At 41.0% G+C, this 19,685-nt stretch overlaps 1 protein-coding gene across 6 annotated transcripts; it reads right to left on the bottom strand.

The window, feature by feature from the left end:
- Nucleotides 1-553: 553 nt before the first annotated feature.
- On the bottom strand, nucleotides 554-19,672 carry LOC128529661 (dematin-like). 6 transcript variants are annotated; one of them, XM_053503126.1, is made up of 17 exons: nucleotides 19,454-19,669; nucleotides 8,083-8,140; nucleotides 7,498-7,551; nucleotides 5,041-5,121; nucleotides 4,250-4,387; nucleotides 4,003-4,047; nucleotides 3,747-3,891; nucleotides 3,533-3,586; nucleotides 3,230-3,376; nucleotides 3,020-3,144; nucleotides 1,695-1,800; nucleotides 1,524-1,573; nucleotides 1,356-1,410; nucleotides 1,254-1,261; nucleotides 1,088-1,153; nucleotides 896-976; nucleotides 554-784 (listed from the first exon to the last, which is right to left on the bottom strand). In XM_053503126.1, exons 3-17 carry the CDS (start codon nucleotides 7,510-7,512, stop codon nucleotides 671-673), a joined length of 1,230 nt encoding a protein of 409 aa, XP_053359101.1. In that variant the 5' UTR covers nucleotides 7,513-7,551; nucleotides 8,083-8,140; nucleotides 19,454-19,669; the 3' UTR covers nucleotides 554-670. The 6 variants fall into 6 exon arrangements, 2 of the variants coding, with proteins under 2 accessions (XP_053359101.1, XP_053359102.1); XR_008361066.1 differs by adding an exon at nucleotides 18,439-18,476 and having other exon boundaries at nucleotides 582-784; nucleotides 1,088-1,410; nucleotides 19,454-19,672; XR_008361068.1 differs by adding an exon at nucleotides 18,439-18,476 and having other exon boundaries at nucleotides 582-784; nucleotides 1,088-1,410; nucleotides 5,041-5,118; nucleotides 19,454-19,672.
- Between the last annotated feature and the right edge of the window lie 13 nt (nucleotides 19,673-19,685).

Raw genomic sequence — 19,685 nt, 5'->3', positions numbered from 1 at the left:
GTTTGATTCGCCGCTTTTTAAAAGCATCGTAACTAATTTGCGTAGAATCGACAAAATGTTGACGCTGCAAAAATTGCCGTTGTGTGTTGTTGCATGTATACGTAGCAAATTTACAAACGTCTGCTTGCATCCTTTGGTGTACTCGCATCTCGCAAACAGCAACTAGCAAACAAGCACAGCTAGCTATATGTTTATTTAAAAATAGTTAGCTATGTTGACACATAGTTGACCTCAAATCGATCGCCATTTGGAATGTGACAGGTTTTAGCTCCACCCACAAACACAGCTTCTTCGTAAATGAAAGGCAGTGGAGGAATGAAAATATGATCCCGTCTGTATCAATATCTCGCAATATTTTCACAGAACTGATTATCGGCGCACGCCTAGAGCTGGCAGTTAAATACCTGTGTTAACTAATTTATTAATGCAGCTTAATTAAGTGTTGCTATGGTGAAGGAAACTTATAGTCACATCATCATCATCATCATCATCACAACTCCTGAAAGTGTAATCACAGAAATAGACATCATGATATATATATATATATATATATATATATACTGTATGTGTGTGTGTGTGTGTGTTTAGCGCTGGTCGTCCTGCTGCTGGTGGCTTCTCGTCGTCATCGTGTGTTTTGTGTGTCGCGTGCGTAAAATTTTCTCCTCTAGAGCTAAAATAACAAGATTTTTTTCTTCAATTCGTTCCTCTTCCAGAGCGACAGGCGATCAAACTCCTCCATCGTCATCCCGAACAGATCCTCAAACTCCTTGGGAGAGAGGTGCCTCTGAAATAACAGGGAGAAGATTTGTAAGTGCTGCCCCCTACTGGTCAAAGTGTTAATACATGTTAAAGCACACACACTCAAAATAAAAACGATAAGCCGTTATATTAATACCTCCAGCCTGGTCCGGTCCACTCCTGGTGGGAGTTTATTTCTGCCTCGGTGAGTCACCATGAGCATCTCGTAGGGATAAATCTTTAACACACACACACACACACACACAATAATTTTATGAGCTGTATTTTCTACTCGGAGGTTTGTGCTCGATACTTGGTGTGTATTTAGGAGTCAGGTTTGAACTCTGACCTTTTGCTCGAGCACGGTGGGCAGCGAGTTCCCTCTGTCCATCCTCCTGCCCTGAGCATCTCCATTCTACACCCACACACACACACACACACACACACACTCATGGTATAATAAACACGGAAGCAGTAGAAGTGTTGAGATGAGGACATAACGTTTAAAAACGTACCTGGTAACCTGTAAAAGGAAGATAAAAAGGATTGTATCTGATTAACGCTGTGTATTAGAGCGGCGTTATAAAGCAGAGTGTAACGAGAGTGTAATAACTCACTGTGACCGGCTTTATCAGTGTGTGAGGAGGAGGAGGAGAACTCTGCAGACTGGAGCTACACACACACACACACACACACACACAGCTTCAGTATGTGTAAAAGTCATAGTTCAGTGACCCTATTGGGTACAATGTGTGTGTGTGTGTGTGTGTGTGTGTGTGTCTCACCCGGCTCAGACCGCTCCGACTGCATGAAGGGAACGACGGAGACCTGGTTCCTGTATAAACCACACACACAGAGCTGCTTTCAGTAACACTACACTAACACATCTCTCCCGTTCACCAAGAACACGGATAAACACACACACACACACACGTGCATGGTGTACGCATACACACCGAGTTGAGTGGGCGAGCGGTCGGGGAGAGAGCGGGTTTTCCTGCGCATTGGAGTCGCTCCCTCAATCTCCTCCATCAGGATCAACTTCCCTAAATTAGACTGAATCTGAGAGAGACAGAGACAGAGAGAGAGACGGGGGGACGAGGGGGGGGGGGGCGGTGGAGAGACAGTAAGAGACACGCAGTGATGCACAGAAACCTCACAGTGAGACAGTAAATTGATTTCAGTAGGATATGTAAGAACCCCAGAGGATTGTGGGTAATCCAATCTGCACTGTGGGTTTAACTTCAGGGCTGAAGCTGAGAGCCAGCGAGAGCACACCACTGTACAGCACTATACACTACTAATGATCTGTACCCTACTCCCTATACCCTACACCCTAGTCCCTAAACCCTAGATCTTTATCATGATAACCTACTCCCTATACACTGTTCTCTATACCATACTCCCCACAACTTACTCAGTATTCCCTACTCCCTATATCCTACTCCATTCACCCTAGTCCCTATACCCTGATTCCAATATTCTACTCCCTACACCTTATACCTTACTCCATTTACCCTACTTTCTAGATCTTACTCTCCATACCTTACTCACAATATCGTACTCCCTACACCCTATACCTTACTCCCTACACCTTACTTAGTAATCACTATACCCTACTCTCTATATCTTACACCCGATACCCTACTCCCTATACACTGTTCTCTACACCTTACTCTCTATACCCTTATCCCAATATTCTATTTTACTCCCAACACTTTACTCACTCACTCATCTTCTACACCGCTTTATCCTGTATTCAGGGTCACGGGGGCGGAGCCTATCCCCGGAGGCTTAGGGCACGAGGCGGGGTACACCTCGGACAGGGTGCCAATCCATCGCAGGGCACACACACACACACACACACACACATACATACTCACAAACTCTATCACACACTACAGGCAGTTCCCTTAACCTGCATGTCTTTGGACTGTGGGAGGAAACTGGAGAACCCGGGGGAAACCCAGCAAGCTCGGGGAGAACATGCAAACTCCAAACTCCTGGAGGTGCAAGGCGACAGTGCTAACTACTACACCCCTGTGCTGCCTACTCCCTACATCTTACTCAATATTCCCTATACCCTACTCTTTATATCTTGCTTCCTACACCTTACTCCCTATATCCTACTTATTCACCCTACTCCCTATACCCTACTCCCTATACCCTACTCCATTTACTCTACTCCCCATACACTGTTCTCTAAACCTTACTCCCTATACCCTACACCCTATACCTTACTCGCTACTCCCTACACCCTACTCCATTTGTGACACTTTACCTTGTTGAGTTCCTGTTTCTGCATCTGTCTGAGTCTCCACAGCTCATCCCCTTCCTCATACTCGTCCTGCTCTTCCTCGTCCTCCTCCTCTTCCTCTCCTGCTGACTTCCTCCTCCACTCTGACTCTGAGAGAGAGAAAGAGAGAGAATGAGCTGGGAAAAGTGAATATAACATAATTTTAGCAGGTGTGTGTGTGTGTGTGTGTGTTACCCAGAACAGCGAGGGACGGGGGACAGGGCCAGGACTCGGTCTCGATCTTGGACGGCAGGTTTGGGTTGGGCGGCTGAGCGGCGGGAAAACGTGACGACTCGATGATCAGATCCTCCATGTGTTTAGTCTGAGGGACAGGAGGCACGTCTACACACACACACACACACACACACACACACACACACACACATCATCCAGGAAGGTATAGAGGTAGACGACAACAACAACATTACAAAAACACGTATACACACACACACAAACACATATACACACTGTTGTGAATGTAAAGTGTGTATCCCTCACCTTGTTTATAGATGGGTGGCTTCTTGTAAATATTGGCGCCGTTATTGGTGTTCGCTGAAAGACACACACACACACACACACTTATCATATTATGTGTCTGAGTGAGTCAGTGCCTCGGAGTCACTGGAGTCAGGAGCAACAGTCCCCTCCCTCACACTTCCATGTGTGTGTGTGTGTGTGTGTGTGTGTGTGTGTGTGTGTGTGTGTGTCTCACCGGGTCTGTGGAAGTGCTGCTGATGCGGCGCGCTCTTGCCCAGGCTGCTCCTCCTGCACACGGGCAGCAGTGTGGAGGCCGGGGACGAGCTGCCCGAGGACTTCTGCTCCACACACTCCCTCGACTCCTTCGACATGACCGAGCTCTACACACACACACACACACACACACACACACACACGCGCGCGCGCGATGAATGAGATAAATCATGGCGTGTATTCAGAGATCATTAGTAATGAGTGTGTTTCAGTCTTACCTCTGGAGATAGAGGAGGAGAGATGGAGCGTGGAGAGAGGGAGCTCTAAAACAGAGTGAGAGACAGAGTGAGAGACAGTGAGACAGAAAGACAGTGAGACAGAGATCAGCTGTTGGCAGGCAGTGAGAGAGGTCCAGACTGTTCCAGACAGGTTTAAAAAGAAACGCAGCAAAACAACACAGCAGTCACACTGAGACCGGCGCTCTGTGTGTGTGTGTGTGTGTGTGTGTGTGTGTGCTCGCTCTACCTCAGTGTGTTCCAGCATTGTGTCGTTGAAGTGTGGTTCGTATATCATCAGGTCGGGACGCTCGATGTCCAGTATGGCCTTATCTGTAGGGAGGGCGGCCAAGTCCTTATAGCCGATCACCTGATCATCCATCCGCGCCTGGGGGTTAAAGACAGAGAGGAAGAGGAGGATAGAGGGAGGATAAAGGGAGGGGGAAAAAGACAGACGAGGAAAATTAGAAGAGAAAGATTTAGAAAAGAAGGAGGAAAAGAAAGAGAGGAGAAAAAGAAAAGAGAAAAGAAGACAAGATTTGAGTGAATAAATGTGAGAGAGAAAAGATGGAAAGATATGAAAGAAACAGAGAGGACGAAGAGATAGAGGGAGTAAAAAGATACAGATGTGAGGGGAAAAAGAAGAGAAAGAAGATGAGAGGAAGAGGGATGAAAAGACGGAAGGGAAAAGAGAAACAGGGGGAAAGAAAAAATATAGACAAGAATGAGAGAGGAGAGAAATTGGGGAAAAGAGAACAGAGGAAAAGAGAGAGAGAGAGAGAGAGAGAGAGAGAGAGAGAGAGAGAGAGAACGCCCACAAGCAGGGGACATAAACAGAGAAAGAAGAACAGAAAGAAAGAAAAGAGAGATAACAAGGGGAAAGAGAGAGAAATAGAGAGAAGAACAATGGAGTGAACAAAGAGAAAGAAGAACAGAGGAGAGTGAGGAATAAGAAAGAAAGAGAGAGAGAGATGATGATGATGATGATGATGATGAAGGACAGAGGTTTGGGTTACAGTAATGTGTGACTCTGTTACTCACCACTATAGTGAGGGAGGGAGTTCCCGGCACCGCCCCCTCTCGCAGTGAACACACACTTCCTGGAGAGGTGCGGACCGGCTGCTTCATCACACACACACACACACACACACACACACACACACACGCACACAACAAGACATGTTATAATCTTCCTGTATATATTGCATGTTATATATTAGAGATGAGAATCATAAATTCTTTTCGGAAGCTGGCTCATATTCCAAAACACTCGTAAACCAAATTGAATTTTCCCATAAGAAATAATGGAAACTCAAATTATTCGTTCCACAGCCCAAAAAATTACATAAATAAAAATAATTAACACAAAGTATAAAGTAAAAATAAAACAAATTAACCTGCACTTTACATAACATAAAAATAAATTCCGACAGATAAGCGTTTCCGTTTATGTGTAAATCTAAAGTAAGCAGAGAGCGCCACCTGTAAAGCTACAAAGCTACACTGTTACTGAGCAGCGCTTCGCTTATAAATCGATTTCCCCCCATGTATAATATACTGTATATTAGTGCTGCATGATTAATGATATCGCAATCGCGATGTCAGCCTATGCGATTACATTACAGCAAATGTTGCGATTATATTAAATAAACAAATGCGTTTGCGGACGTAACAAGACATTCATTCTAAGAGCTGCATGGCCATTTCTTGTGTCAGAAATAAAAAAATAACCAGTCAGACTCGTGTAGCGCGCGTGCTGGTGGTCACGTGACTTTCCGCAGCGCAGTGTGGAGACGGAAGAAAATGGATACAGAAGAGACCGGCGCTGAACTTGTGCCCAGAAAAAATGCAAACTCTGTTATTTGGCGATATTTTGGTTTCAGGATATCGGATAGGTGGCAACACGACAAATTTATATCAGCACCTGAAGCAACACAGAAAAGTATGATAAATGCATGGCGGTAAAAGCCAAGAGTAGTAAAAAGACCAAACAAAGCAGAACCCAGTGTGAGCAGAACAAAACAACACATTATTACAGATGTGTTTGTAAGTCTCAGTAAGTGACGTAGCGACGTTCAACTTGAAATAACTGCAGTGAAATTCTTTTGAACCCCTACGGACCTTTGGTCAAGCAGGACGACCGAGACATATATTAGCCTAACCGCGCACAATGAGTTTGAACTGAAAAGCCGTTGCCTGCAAACATCGTATTTCCCTGGCGATCACACCGGAGAGAACATACTGTAGCCGCGGGTTTGAGAGAGGCACTGGCTGTATGGGACCTCTGTAAGGATGGTTTGGTCGCAGTCGCAACAGACAACGGCACGCACATCGCCAAAGCGGTGGCGCTTAATCACTGGACTAGGTTTCAGTGCTTCGGGCATAGACTTTATTTGGCCATCGATATGTTAAATTAATTGAATCTTTTCATATTTAAAGCTACTTAACTGTATGTTGGAGAGGACAGCTATTAACAGATTTATTTAAGAATAAATGGAAATACAGTGTATGAGAGTGTATGACTCTAAAATTAATATGTTTAAAGGACACTTTTCTTTCCTTTAATCTCTTCTTCATCATTAGATTAAAAATGGTGAGTGATTTGATAAGAATACCAATAAAGTATATGTTACATCCTCCTTAAATGTCCCCGTTTTGGGACAAAATGTAAAAAAAAAAAAAAATTGAATGGGTATTTGTTTTATTTATCTGTACTTTTGACTTTTTAATTTTATTTTAAAGTTAATTTAATGTAATTTAATTAAATAATGTAAAGATGTTACTGTTATTTAAATTTGTACAATTTTGTTTTAATTAGAAAACATTGTTCATTTGTTCATAGTTGCTAGATTGCACTGTACACTATATCTCAGTTGAGAAATTTAAATTTCTGCATTATTAGTAATGTGGGTGGATTTTCCTTGATAACAAGCAAGTTGAGTCATACCACTTGTTTATCGTATCGCAATCGTAAATCGCAATTCTGACCTTAATAATCGCAATATGACATTTTTCCCAAATCGTGCAGCCCTACTGTATATATTCAATTCAATTCAGTTCAATTTTATTTGCATAGCGCATTTAACATTTGTCACTGTCGCACAGCAGTTTTACACAATCAAAAGGATTATTTAAGTCTGTATGGAATGTGAGTGTGCTTGAATCAGAATGGTCAGATAGTCTCTGGTGAGCAAGCCGCGGGCGACAGAGATATACAGTACATCATCATTCATAAATATATTAGAGGTGCAACCCCCCTAACACCCCCCCCCCAGACCCCGCCCTCCACTCCTGGTTAAATCACTATCCAATCATTTAATCCCTGACACCATCTTCACTCCCACACACCTCCTCACCCCGTCACCCCAACACCACGCCCACCTCCGCCCATAATCCACCCCGACATCATCACCGTTTAAACCCCCTCCCCCACCCCACCCCGACACCATGATCAGAATGATCACCAGGAGAGCGGTAAGAAGAGTGTTTTTTCTTTACCTTGTGCATCATCATCTGGGATAACTTCAAAGAGGTCCCCTTAATGAGGTCAGACTAAGAGAGAGAGACAGAGAGAGAGACAAAGACACAGAGAGAGAGAGAGAGAGAGAGAGAGAGACAGAGAGAGAGACAGATGAACTGCAGCCTCACACTCACAAAAGCCTCACTGGAAAAATCTACATGTGTTTGTGCTCCACTGAAACACCAACATGGAGAGAATGTTTGTTTTTTGTACACAAGATAGAATTTAGCAGGGCAAGCGTTTTAGCGTGCTAATCCTCCCAGATGTTACTGATGTACACACACACACACACACACACACACACACACACCAGTGGAACGGGTTAAAAACCAGGTCAGGTCTTCACTAGACAACTGAAACACAAGCTTTACACTGGGCAAAAGCTCAGCCGTGTGAATGGAAGAAGCATTTTACACACACACACACACACACACACAATTAAAGACTGGTACTTTAAGATCTTTATTACAACTCTTCGGTTTCTGTATTTTTGTGTGTGTTTTTACACACAGCAGTGAGAGACGAGATGAGATGAGATGAGATGAGAGAAAGTCAAGTCTCACCTGAGTCCATGAACAGCTTCATATCTGGGTTGAAGACACGTCCGAAGGCACACCAGCCCTGAAACACACACACACACACACACACACACACACACAGATTAAACCCTCTAAAGGTGATGACGGCTGTGAGTTTTGGATTCTGATGGTCAGAAGGTGTTGATTAATTCTCCACATCTGCTTCTTCCTGTTTGTTATTATATTTATAAAAACAGCTCGTTCTTATAGTGAGCTCTTAAACAGATTTTAAAAAATCATCGCTATGGTTAATCTTTCCTTTAAGGCTGGTCTATAGACGTTAACAGTTATTAGAAATATAAAACAACAAAACTACTGTGTTACTCTTTTAAAAGATTTAAAAATGCAATAATTGAGAAACTGCTGTGGGGTGAGAGAAATAAAACATTTGCATAATTATTAAACAATTTAATTGAACAATTATTTATCAATCATGGCATCAAAAAAAGTGTTTTATTTTTCAGAATACATAAGACAAACATTTTTAAACAACTTGTTCTTTTTCTTTTTTTTATTTACGACAAAAATTAGTCACGTTAAAAATCTAAATCACGACATAAACGATAAAATTATTAGGAAAAAAAAAAGTTAAATGTTCCTCATGTTTTGAGCTGAAATTTAATTTAATCATTCAGGAATATAAATAAATAAATTTCACAATTAATAACAGTTTATTGTTTGCAGATCTTTAAAAATAAATGTAGTATTTGAATAATAAGATCTAAATAAAATTTTAATTAAACATCGTAATGAAATTGAATAAAATAAAAGATATTTTACTTTAGAATTTAATATATAAAAGAAAAAAATATAAAACTATAAAAAAAGATGGTAAAAATTCAAATTCATTAAAGCATTATGAATATAATTAATTAAATACTAATTACTTTCAACAGTATATATTTGCATGGTTAATATTTTTTTTTATTTTAGGTGAAAATTTAATAATATACAATAATAATATCACACTAAACTCAGACTTTAACTCGCTTTAAATGTAAAAAAAATAAATAAAAATCCCAACTTCCTGATTTAAATTATTCAATTAAATTAAATAAATCACTTAATAAATAACAAATCAGAATAAAATAATGATTAGTTAGTATTCTAATAAACGACGGTATAAATTTATAAAATCTGCACGATTTTAACAGGAATGAATCTTTAATCTGATGTTATGTAACACACACACACACACACACACGGAGCAGGAGTTCAGTGTGGAAGGCGGATGTTCTCTCCCACGCGCCGGTGTGATGTAAGTAAAGATGGAGCGAAACAGAGTGTTAAATATATCTTACTGCATCTCAGAGATCTCACACACACGCACACACACACGTTATATAAGCAGTCTTCCTACAGCAGGGTGAAGCATGGTGGTGGTTTATCAGTACAGAATACACTCCTCTAATCCATCACGCTTACTGAGATAGCTGTTTCATTAGACTGGCAGGTCCACAAGTATTGGGACAGTGAACCAAAAAAAGAAAAGAAAAAGATTTTCCCTAAAGCAATCAAAGTGCAGATAAAGCTTTTTTCTTTTTTTTTAAGGGAAAAGAGGTAACAAAAATTTGGATTAGATTAGACTTGACTTTGTTGTCATTGGGTACATGTACATCTAGCCAGAAATGCACTGCAGGAATAGTGCACTAACTGTATAGGAGTTACAACCATTTTCACAGGTTCAAAAGTATTTAGACAGCAGCCTAATGAGTTTGATTCCTTGTAGTAGCTGTTTTCTAGATCTTTCATGATAAATAAAGGAGGTAAGAAGTTCTGACGCTGATTCCTCACGTATCTAATTCTGGCAGCTGTTAGAAACTCTCAGTATGCAGTATGTCCATAAGTCTAATTTGTTCATAAGTCCAATTCGTTTGTAAGTTCAGTTTGTCCATAAGTCCAACACATTGTCTCAGCACTAGGATACTAATATATATAGGGCTGCAACAACTAATCGATAAAATCAACAATTATCGATAATGAAATTCGTTGTCAACGAATGCCTTTATCGATTAGTTGGGCTGCTTACGTCACTGAGGAGCGCGACCACAAGATGCACAAATACACACAGATACACAGCCGCTCGCACAATGGATGTTACAGGAGCGTCTGCAGGAAAAAGCGCGCGCACCGAGTCCTCGAAGGTTTGATAGCAATTTACATTAAACGCCTCTAAGAAGACGGTAACCTATACGCTATGCAAGACCGAGCTTTCATGGCATGTCATGCACGAACACTTAAAAAGAAAACATGTTGGTGTTACGGATGGCGAAACGTCAGCAGGGTCGGTAAAAACTGTGTCTTTTCATCGTGTAAAAGTTGTATAGTTTAAGTGCTTTTGTTTAAACTGTTTGCTAACTTCGGGACAGTCGCGCTAGATCTGTTCACATGCTACTCGCTAGCATCACATTGCGCAATCACCTCATGAGCAATAGTTATTAGTCAAATGGCGCTATCTTAGATTAGCTTAATTTACACAGTGCGAATAACAGGAGAATATTACATTTAGTGATTGTTGTGGTTTTCAGCGGATGCAAATTACAGTACATTTGTGACTATTAGCTTTTTGCATTTCTACAGTTTTTTTTTATAGTCCACTACAAAGTTAACGTGTAATTTACTGTGGTTTTACTTATGCATACATCATTTTATTATACAAAATTACATTATTTTAGCTGTTTATATCTTATCAACTGAATATATCAGTGTATATTTTAAACTATATATATATATATACTGTATATATCATATACTACATTTCATTTAAGGTTTAAAATGTCAAAATTAAAGATTATTAAACTCTATATGTGGCTTTTGCATTTATAAAAGTTTATTTTTATACATAAATAATATCCTGATTTTTTTTTTTTTAATAGTTATAAGCAAAATATAAAATTAAAGAAGCGGTTAGGCTTTATCTGATTAATCGAAAACATAATCGCCCAACTAATCGATTATCAAAATAATCGTTAGTTGCAGCCCTAAATATATATCCTGGATGTACACGGGATAAAACTAACCTTTACATTTAAAACTTTGGAATCGCGCCAATAGTTGAACGACTGATGTTAAAAGAGCGAGCGTCTGACATCTTTTCGCCTCGCACCATTCTCTTGAATATCATCACTGACATTATGCTTATAGCTTCATCGCCACTGCTTTCATGCTCACCTCCAGACGTCCTGGGAACCGCGCCGTAAATAAATGCATTTAGCCAAATGCTGCAACACTGATAGGACCGGCAGCGCTTCACAGTACAGACTGATCATGAGCTTCACCTGTCACTTACTGGAGACTAAACTGAGGGCGGCTGCAGTAAAGCAAACGCAAACAAAGCAGCTCGAGGAGGAGAGACAGTCTGTGGTGATGGACACGAGCTCCAGACTTCAGGCGTCACTGACTGGAGTCTGCTTTATAAAAGTTTAGTATTTATTTTTTTATAATTACAGGTGAATGTAGTTCAAAGAAAATGTTACATGGAGTGTTATGTTAAATAATAATAAGAATTACATTATACTTTTTTTAAATATAAGTAATAAACCTGTTTATTCACAAGTTTGCTAAATAAAATTAATAACAGACAACAAACACTATTATTATTATCATTATTACTATTATCATTACTATTATCATTATTATTATTATTATTATTATTATCATCATTATTATTATTATTATCATTATTACTATTATCATTACTATTATTATTATTATTATTATCATCATTATTATTTCTATGCGACACTCCTGCTGTAAATTTGTGAGAGTCAAGGATCGTGATAATATATTTTTGCCATGTCGCCCACGCTGAGCTCTTCCTCCTTCTGTGTGTGTGTGTGTGTGTGTGTGTGTTTGTTTGTGTGTTACATTAATGACTACTAATGTCTAACTACCAGCATTCCAAAACCGGAGCAACATCACCGACCCGAACCAAGCAGACGGCAGCATCTCACACACACACACACACACACACACACACACACACATACACACACACACACACACACACAGAGTCAGCCTCACCGAATAAATCTGTCACGTGGCCAACACAATGGTGAAGTGCAATGCTTTTAATCTCCTGCTTTAGTGTGTGTGTGTGTGTCTGTTTGTGTGTGTGTGTGTGTGTGTGTGTGTGTGTGAGACGACAGTGAAAAACAGGACAGCAGGTCAGGGGTGTGATGGCTCTGCTGATGGAGGTTTATGGTGCATTCATTCTGCCTGTTGGTGAAGGAATTATACAGAACACACACACACACACACACACACACACACACACACACACACACACACACAGTATTATGGTCTGGGGTTGCTTAAGTCGCTCAGGTCTAGAACCAGCAACATTATGTGGAAATAAAATAAAGTCAGCTGACGACCTGAATGTACTGAATCACCAGATTATCACATCTATGGTTTAATTCCCTTAAAGAAAGTTAAAGATGGTCATACAGTGACACACACACACACACACACACACACAGTGTCAGTGAGGTAGACACGCAGTGAAACAAGCAGGGAGACGAGCTGTGAGACAAACAGTGAGGTAGACAGAAAAACAGACAGACAGAGACAGGCAGTGAGGTAGACAGACAGAATGACAGACAGACAGTGAGGCAGATAGACATACAGCTAGACAGTGAGGTGGACAGACTGTAAGTGAGACAGTAAGGTAGACAGACAGATAAACAGTCAGACACACCAACAGACAGAGAGACAGTATGAAAGACAAACGGAAAATACAGTAAGACAGACAGACAGACAGAAAGACAGGTGGACAAACAGACAGACAAATATTGAGAAAGACAGACAGGGAGGTGGGCAGATAGACAGTGAAACCATGAGGCAGTCAGACAGAGAGCGAGACAATGAGATGAACAGACAGACTGATAGACAGTGAAATGTGCAAACAGACAGACAGTGGGACAGATAGATGTGAGGTGAGCAGAGGGACAGGCAGTGAGACAGATGAATGGTGAGGTGAGCAGACAGACAGACAGAGAATACAGTGACACAGACACAGACAGACAGGCAGTGAGACAGACAGACTGAGAGACAATGAGGTGGGCAGACAGACAGAAAGAAAATACATTGAGAGACACAGACAGACAGTGAGACATAAAGACGGTGAAGTGAGCAAACAGACAGACAAACAGTGAGACAATGAGGTAAACAGACAAATAGGTGGGCAGAGAGAGACAGACAGAGAATACAGTGAGAGACACAGACAGACAGTGAGAGACAGACAGGTCCAGGAGACAGTAATGAAGCTGTAATATAATGTTTATTATAGAGGTTGAGAGTGAACGTGTCACTCAGTCGTCACGTGATGTAAACGCTCAGAACTTTCTACAACAGGAACCTTCCAGAACTTTCTCTAACACACACACACACACACACACACACAGTTATATAACATGCTGCATGCTCTATTTCTCTGTCTCTTTCTCTGTGTCTCTGTCTCTCCTTCCTGTAAATAATCGCCCCTCACGTCCCCACACGTCCCCTCACTCTTATCTCACTGGCTGACGACGTTAGCATGAATGTCTCACCTTGTGCAGGCCTCCGTTCTCCTCACACACACAGACACACACACAAACACGGACACACATAGGGACACACACAGGGACACACACAGGGACACACGGCCAAACACTGACAAGCTGCTAATGAAGATAAGAGCAGGCATGACGGGAGTCTGAGACACACACACACACACACACACACACACTCCTGAAGTCATGAAACAGAAACAAACTTCCGTGTCCTGCACTCAGGCTCTTCATGGCCACAAACGAGATAATTAGATTTCTGTTTAATTTTTGTTGAACCTCTACACTACTGCAGGTCTGGAGGTTTTAATGACCCCCACAGTGACCTCTGACCTGCTCAGGGGTCACGGCCCAAAGCCTGAAATCTTTATTAAGTTTTATCTCGTTATACACGCTGCACTTACACACAATGAGCGTCTGGTACTGAGGATCGTTCACTAAAAACACCTTCTAACAAGAACATCCAGTTCCTCCTCATCATCACATCATCTTCTTCTTCAGCATCATTACAATTATGGAAATTTCTCTAAGTACAGAAACTGAAAAAGTCTATGAAATTTCCAGGGAAAAAAATGTCTTTAAGACAAAAACATTTGAATGTCACCATATTTGTGTTGAAAATCAAAAGGCAGAAAAATAAAAGCTTGAAAAAAGTACAAAATTTGTTGTCGTACAAATGACCGAATCGAACCGAATACTGCCTCCTGTAAGTTGGACGTACGTCTGGGAGCCGATTACAAAGGGAACAGTGGAAAGCCAACTGATTAAACGAGTTTATGAATTTTTCCAGTCAGAGACGGCAGTTCGGCAAAGTCAGTTGTTTTGTAACACTGGAAATTTTTTTGAGTGGCTGGAACTGATTATCTGCATTATTTATTATGGACAAATTCGTATTGCAACACATTTTTTCACCTTAAAAACTAATTTTATTTGGTTCCGCTGGACATCAGAAATCAGACAGAACTTTATTGCCAAGTACGTCTGGAGATACAAGAAATTTGTGTTGGTGACAGAAGCTAGTTAACAACAAATGGAGTAAAATGTGGGGTTTTATCAAATAAGTCAAATAAACATCAGTAGTATTCCACTTATTAATATTGCACACATATTTACTGCACAATGAGGAAAAGATTTAACTGTTTATAGCGTAAAACTAACTGCTATATGTATATCTATATAACATTATAATCATTTATTAAAAGAAATATCTGACTCACTATTAAGAATATGAGTAATTATTGTTTATCTGAATCATTGTTGTAAATTTGAATCTTTATTTTGAGTCCGAATCATTATTTAAATTACTGTTATAAAATGAATAATTATAACAAATTGGAACTAATAGAATTTATAATATGAATCATAACTATGAGCGAGTCATTATTATGAATCGGAATCATCATTACAAACACTCGAATCTTTATGCATCAGTACAGCCTTTCTCTCTCTTCATCCCTCCCTCCTTCCTCTCCATACATTCCTGCAAAGGTATCGTTTTCACTTTAATTAAAACCCCTATATAATGGGGCAGTGTAATTTCCTCAGGGGTCAAAGGTCAAGCAGGAGCAGATAAGAGAGCCTCTGTTTTTCTCTGACCTGCGGCTTTCATCTCATGGTCACGCCAGATAGACCCGGCTCTGTCGGCTTATGCGTTCATGTCTTACTCTTATTCTCTCTCTCTCTCACACACACACACACACACATTGTTAAGCAAGACAACATATAGTTAACACATACAGCACATGATAAACATCAATGCTTTCCAGTAATATCCATCCATCTTTCTCAAGCCTCCCCCTCATGCCTACACACACACACACACACACACACACACACACACACACTAACATGCCAGATCTTGTAAAGAGTGAAATCTTCACACAGTAAAATTAGACCCTAACGAGAGACATGTGATCTGATTTAAATGAGAAAGCCGAGCCATCCATCATCGTCATGGCAACCTGTGGCGTGTTCTCTGGTGGTCTGGAGCCGTAGCGTGATTCAGGGCGTCGGGGGCACGGCGTGTGCCACGGTTTACACTCTTTGCTTAGCAACACGCGGGATAACAAGCACATCGAGTCAAGCCTGGTTCCAGCAGTCCGCGTGTATGTGACGGATGTCGAGCGCCTTGCGCCAGAACGCATCCGTCACTCTGGAGAAATGTGCTGTTGCTGCTTCTGTGCTCTGCTAATCACGCTCTGCTAATCACGCTCACCTGATAGCCCTTTACACATATCCTGCTTGTGACTGAATAAAACTAGCTAACATAAGCAATAAAGCTAGCCATCTTAAGCAGAAGTTAGCAAACTTGATCAAAGACGCTAATTAGCACAAGCGATGAAATCAGCTAACACGATCAACGAAAAACAAAGTGAAGCTACTTTATAAATAAACTGACCAACTGATTTTTAATCAAATATAATTTGTTAATAAACCGATAATTTGTTAATAAACCGTTTAGCCTAGCTACTAATGTTTCTTTACAAAACTAATTAAATGCTGAATGAGCCACGCCCACATCCAGAACCGGTAAGTTTGCAGGATAGGCCACGCCCACAAGGACTGTGTGAGGAAAATCCAAGGCCACAATCACAAACAAGTCACACAGAATCTTCTGACAAACTAATTAAGGGGAAATAACGATGAACAGCTGGGCCTAATTAACTACCATGGCGACGCAGAATAATGACAAGAAGTGGCGCTCATTTAAAGAGTGTGGAAAACCAAAAGGGACAAAGTGGGCAGGATTGAGACATATAATGAAAGAATCAGTGACGATAGACAGGTGTGTCTCTATTACAGAGTTTAGTAGGGTTGTATGTCTCTCTCTCTCTCTCTGTAAACAGCTTATTGTTTGCGGCGAGGGTTTGAGATTCCCACTCACTGTGTGATGAATCACCAGAACATTGACGGCTGTTAGCAGCGAGGGTGCAGATGGTCAGATGCACAGGTTTAACATACTGTCTAACTATACACCTCTCCAATCTGTTATCTAATTATCAGTCCATCCATCCATCTGTCCTCTGATCATCGTTAGCAGTGTGTATTCAACTCCGTTACCTCACACTCAGGCTGGGCATTAAACCTGTTGCATACTAACAGTTACTGAGTATTTATTCATCTATCCCTCCATCCATCAGACCATCAATTTAACCATTCATCCATTAAATCAGCAACTGCCCACTTATTTAACTCTGGATCCACCTCACCTCCAAAAATCAGTCCATCTTTCAACATATTTCAACATATATCCAATACCTACTTAACTACCTGTCCATCCTCTTTCCATCCATTTATTTGTCCTTACAACATCCTACTCATCCTTTAATCCAACTTTCTATCAACCCATGCTTTAATCTACCCATCTATTCAACCAACAGTCAGTTCACCTTATATACATCTATACTCCAACAACGCATCCATTCTCTTTTCCAAAAGCTTCTCCAACAACCATCCATCCAATCTTCGTTCTACCTATCCAACCAATGACCATCCGTTCTTGTATCCATTAATGATCCCATCTACTTTTTTGACCAACCTTTAATTTATCTACCCATCAATCTGTTTGTTCTTTTAACTATTCTTTATTCTATCCATCAACCATTAACAGTTTTTACCTTACATCTGTTTACGTTACATCCTCCAGCACCTTTTTTAAAATCTCTCCCTCCATCCATCCCTCTATTGGTCTATTCATCAATCAGCAACCAGTCCCTTCATCCACCTACTCTTCAACAATCAGAACATCCATCCACCTATTAATTTACCCATCCACCTAAATTATTCCATGCACTCATCTCTCCAAGCATAAATAGATCCATTAACACCAACCTCTATCCATCTGTCTTTCCATCCATCTTTCACACAACCTGTCCATTAATTCATCGCTAAGAACTGAGTCCACATCCACGCCTCCATCCAGTAAGCACCAGTGTGAACAGCTTCTCCTGCATGTCTGAAGATAGCTTTGCAGATCCTGTGATAGAGGAGATGGGAGCTCATGTCTATTTTTACATCCGGCATGCTAACAAGACGTGAGTCAGATCCACCTCACTGCTCCTTCCTTTAGCTCAGCGTTCATCACGTCTGTCTCCCCCTACAGATCCGCCATCCTGCATTATTTAGCTCCAAGTGTGGCTCTTCTAAAGTGATGGATTAGCAGAAGAAGCTAAACTCTGCAGGGAAACATCTACAAAACTTCAATGTTGTGTCCAGGAACCAAACACGAAGCTGGCCATGATGACACAGATCACGTAATCAGCATCTACGTCTGAGGCATAGATAAACTGCTAAAAACAGGACGGGGTGCCAGTTCATCTCACACATTCCAGGCGATTTGGGAACACCAATAAGCCTACCCTGCATGTCTTTGGACTGTGGGAGGAAACCAGAGTAACTGGAGAATTCCTCCCAAACAGGGGGAGAACATGCAAACTCAACACACACAGACCCCAAGGCGGGAATGGAACTCGGACCGTGGAGGTGCGAGGGGACAACGCTTACCACTACACCAACCTGCTGCCTGTATTCATACTCAATCATGTTTAAAAGTAATATATATTGGTTAGCTTGCTATGTCGTTAGTGTCACTGCCATGAGAATGCAGGTCTATACGTTTGGATTCCAGGACGTGGTATGGGGCGGAGCTTCTGAAGGACTACCGTGTGAGGGGTGTCATTGTTTGGCGTTCGAGTTGCAATCCTTCTGTAGTCCCGCAACCTGTAAATGGGCGGGTTTAACATTGCATTATTATATATTTTTTACTCCGTGACTCTACCCACACCATTCCTACCTGTGTTCACAAAGCCCCGCCCCCACAGGAAGTAATCCCTAAAAAACAGAGTGTATAGAAAATGTAAACACAACTAAAACAAGCAACCCGGACCAGACGTCTTCCAGTTTCCAAGGGGGATTTTCTCCTTGACATCATGCTTTAATTTCACATATATCACATCATATATTATTTTCAGGTTGTTTGTACGAGAAAGAAATGTTTAACAATCTATATATTGCACCTTTAAACCAGTGGCACTGTGGTGTAGCTTACAAGCTCAAACAAGCATTACCAGCAATAAAATGTATTAAGCGGTTTGTTCTGACATTTGATGGTTGTGTGTCAAACCCCAAACACTAATACACACAGCTAACATGCTATTACCACTCCAGGACAGGCTACACACAGTAATTAACTCAGTCTTACGCATTTAAACACAGTTTATAACCCCGTTTTACTCCTCACACATCTTTTACAGCAAAGTTCTGATGAACAGTAATTATTTTAGACACACACACACACACACACACACACTTAAAGCTCTGGGTCTGTAGTTATTGATAAGCTTTGCTGACTGAAACAGTATAAAAGTGACGGTTATATAACGGCTCAGCCTGAGTGACCGTTACTCTGTAGAAACGACGGTTAGGGTTTAAATTGAAATTTTAAATTGTAAAAGCTCCTCGCGACGCAAACCGTGTGTCCGTGTGCTCAGGAGGGAAAAAACGCGGGAAATGACACGTTTATTTAGACGTATATGAGTTAATAAAGGGGAATTACAGCGTGGTACACGGGTAGAGCTGGTGAAAAGTAAATGATAAAGCCTGAGAAGTAGGAGGGAGAGTATTTTTAGGTAAGGGACAAACCGCTGTTGCCTAACAACCGACTGGGGAAGGTTACATCCGAATTCCTGCATTAAACACTGTGTATAAACTGCATATTATTTACTGTACATGTGTGTGTGTGTGTGTATTATGCGTGTAATGTTATAATGTAATGTATGCAGGGTCTTATTGCAAAATCAAGCTCTCACCTGTCAGTCCGTCGTCTCACACTAATCCCTCCGGTGTGTATTCCTGGGTCTGTATGTATATACTTTAATATATCTATATGTTGTTGTTTTTTTCCTAGTGTAATTGTATTATTAAACTCTACAGCGCCTGCGTGAGATATGTATCTGCTGCTGCCCAGAGCCGCACGTGCTGCCGGTGACAGATAAACTGGTGTGCGTGTGGACGCGCGCGCCTCCTCCTCCTCCTCCTCCT

The sequence above is a fragment of the Clarias gariepinus genome, chromosome 9 (assembly GCF_024256425.1).
Source record: "Clarias gariepinus isolate MV-2021 ecotype Netherlands chromosome 9, CGAR_prim_01v2, whole genome shotgun sequence".
In the NCBI taxonomy this organism is placed as follows: domain Eukaryota; kingdom Metazoa; phylum Chordata; class Actinopteri; order Siluriformes; family Clariidae; genus Clarias; species Clarias gariepinus.
Note: the sequence above shows the minus strand (reverse complement) of the source record. Positions and strands in the feature narration are given on the sequence as shown.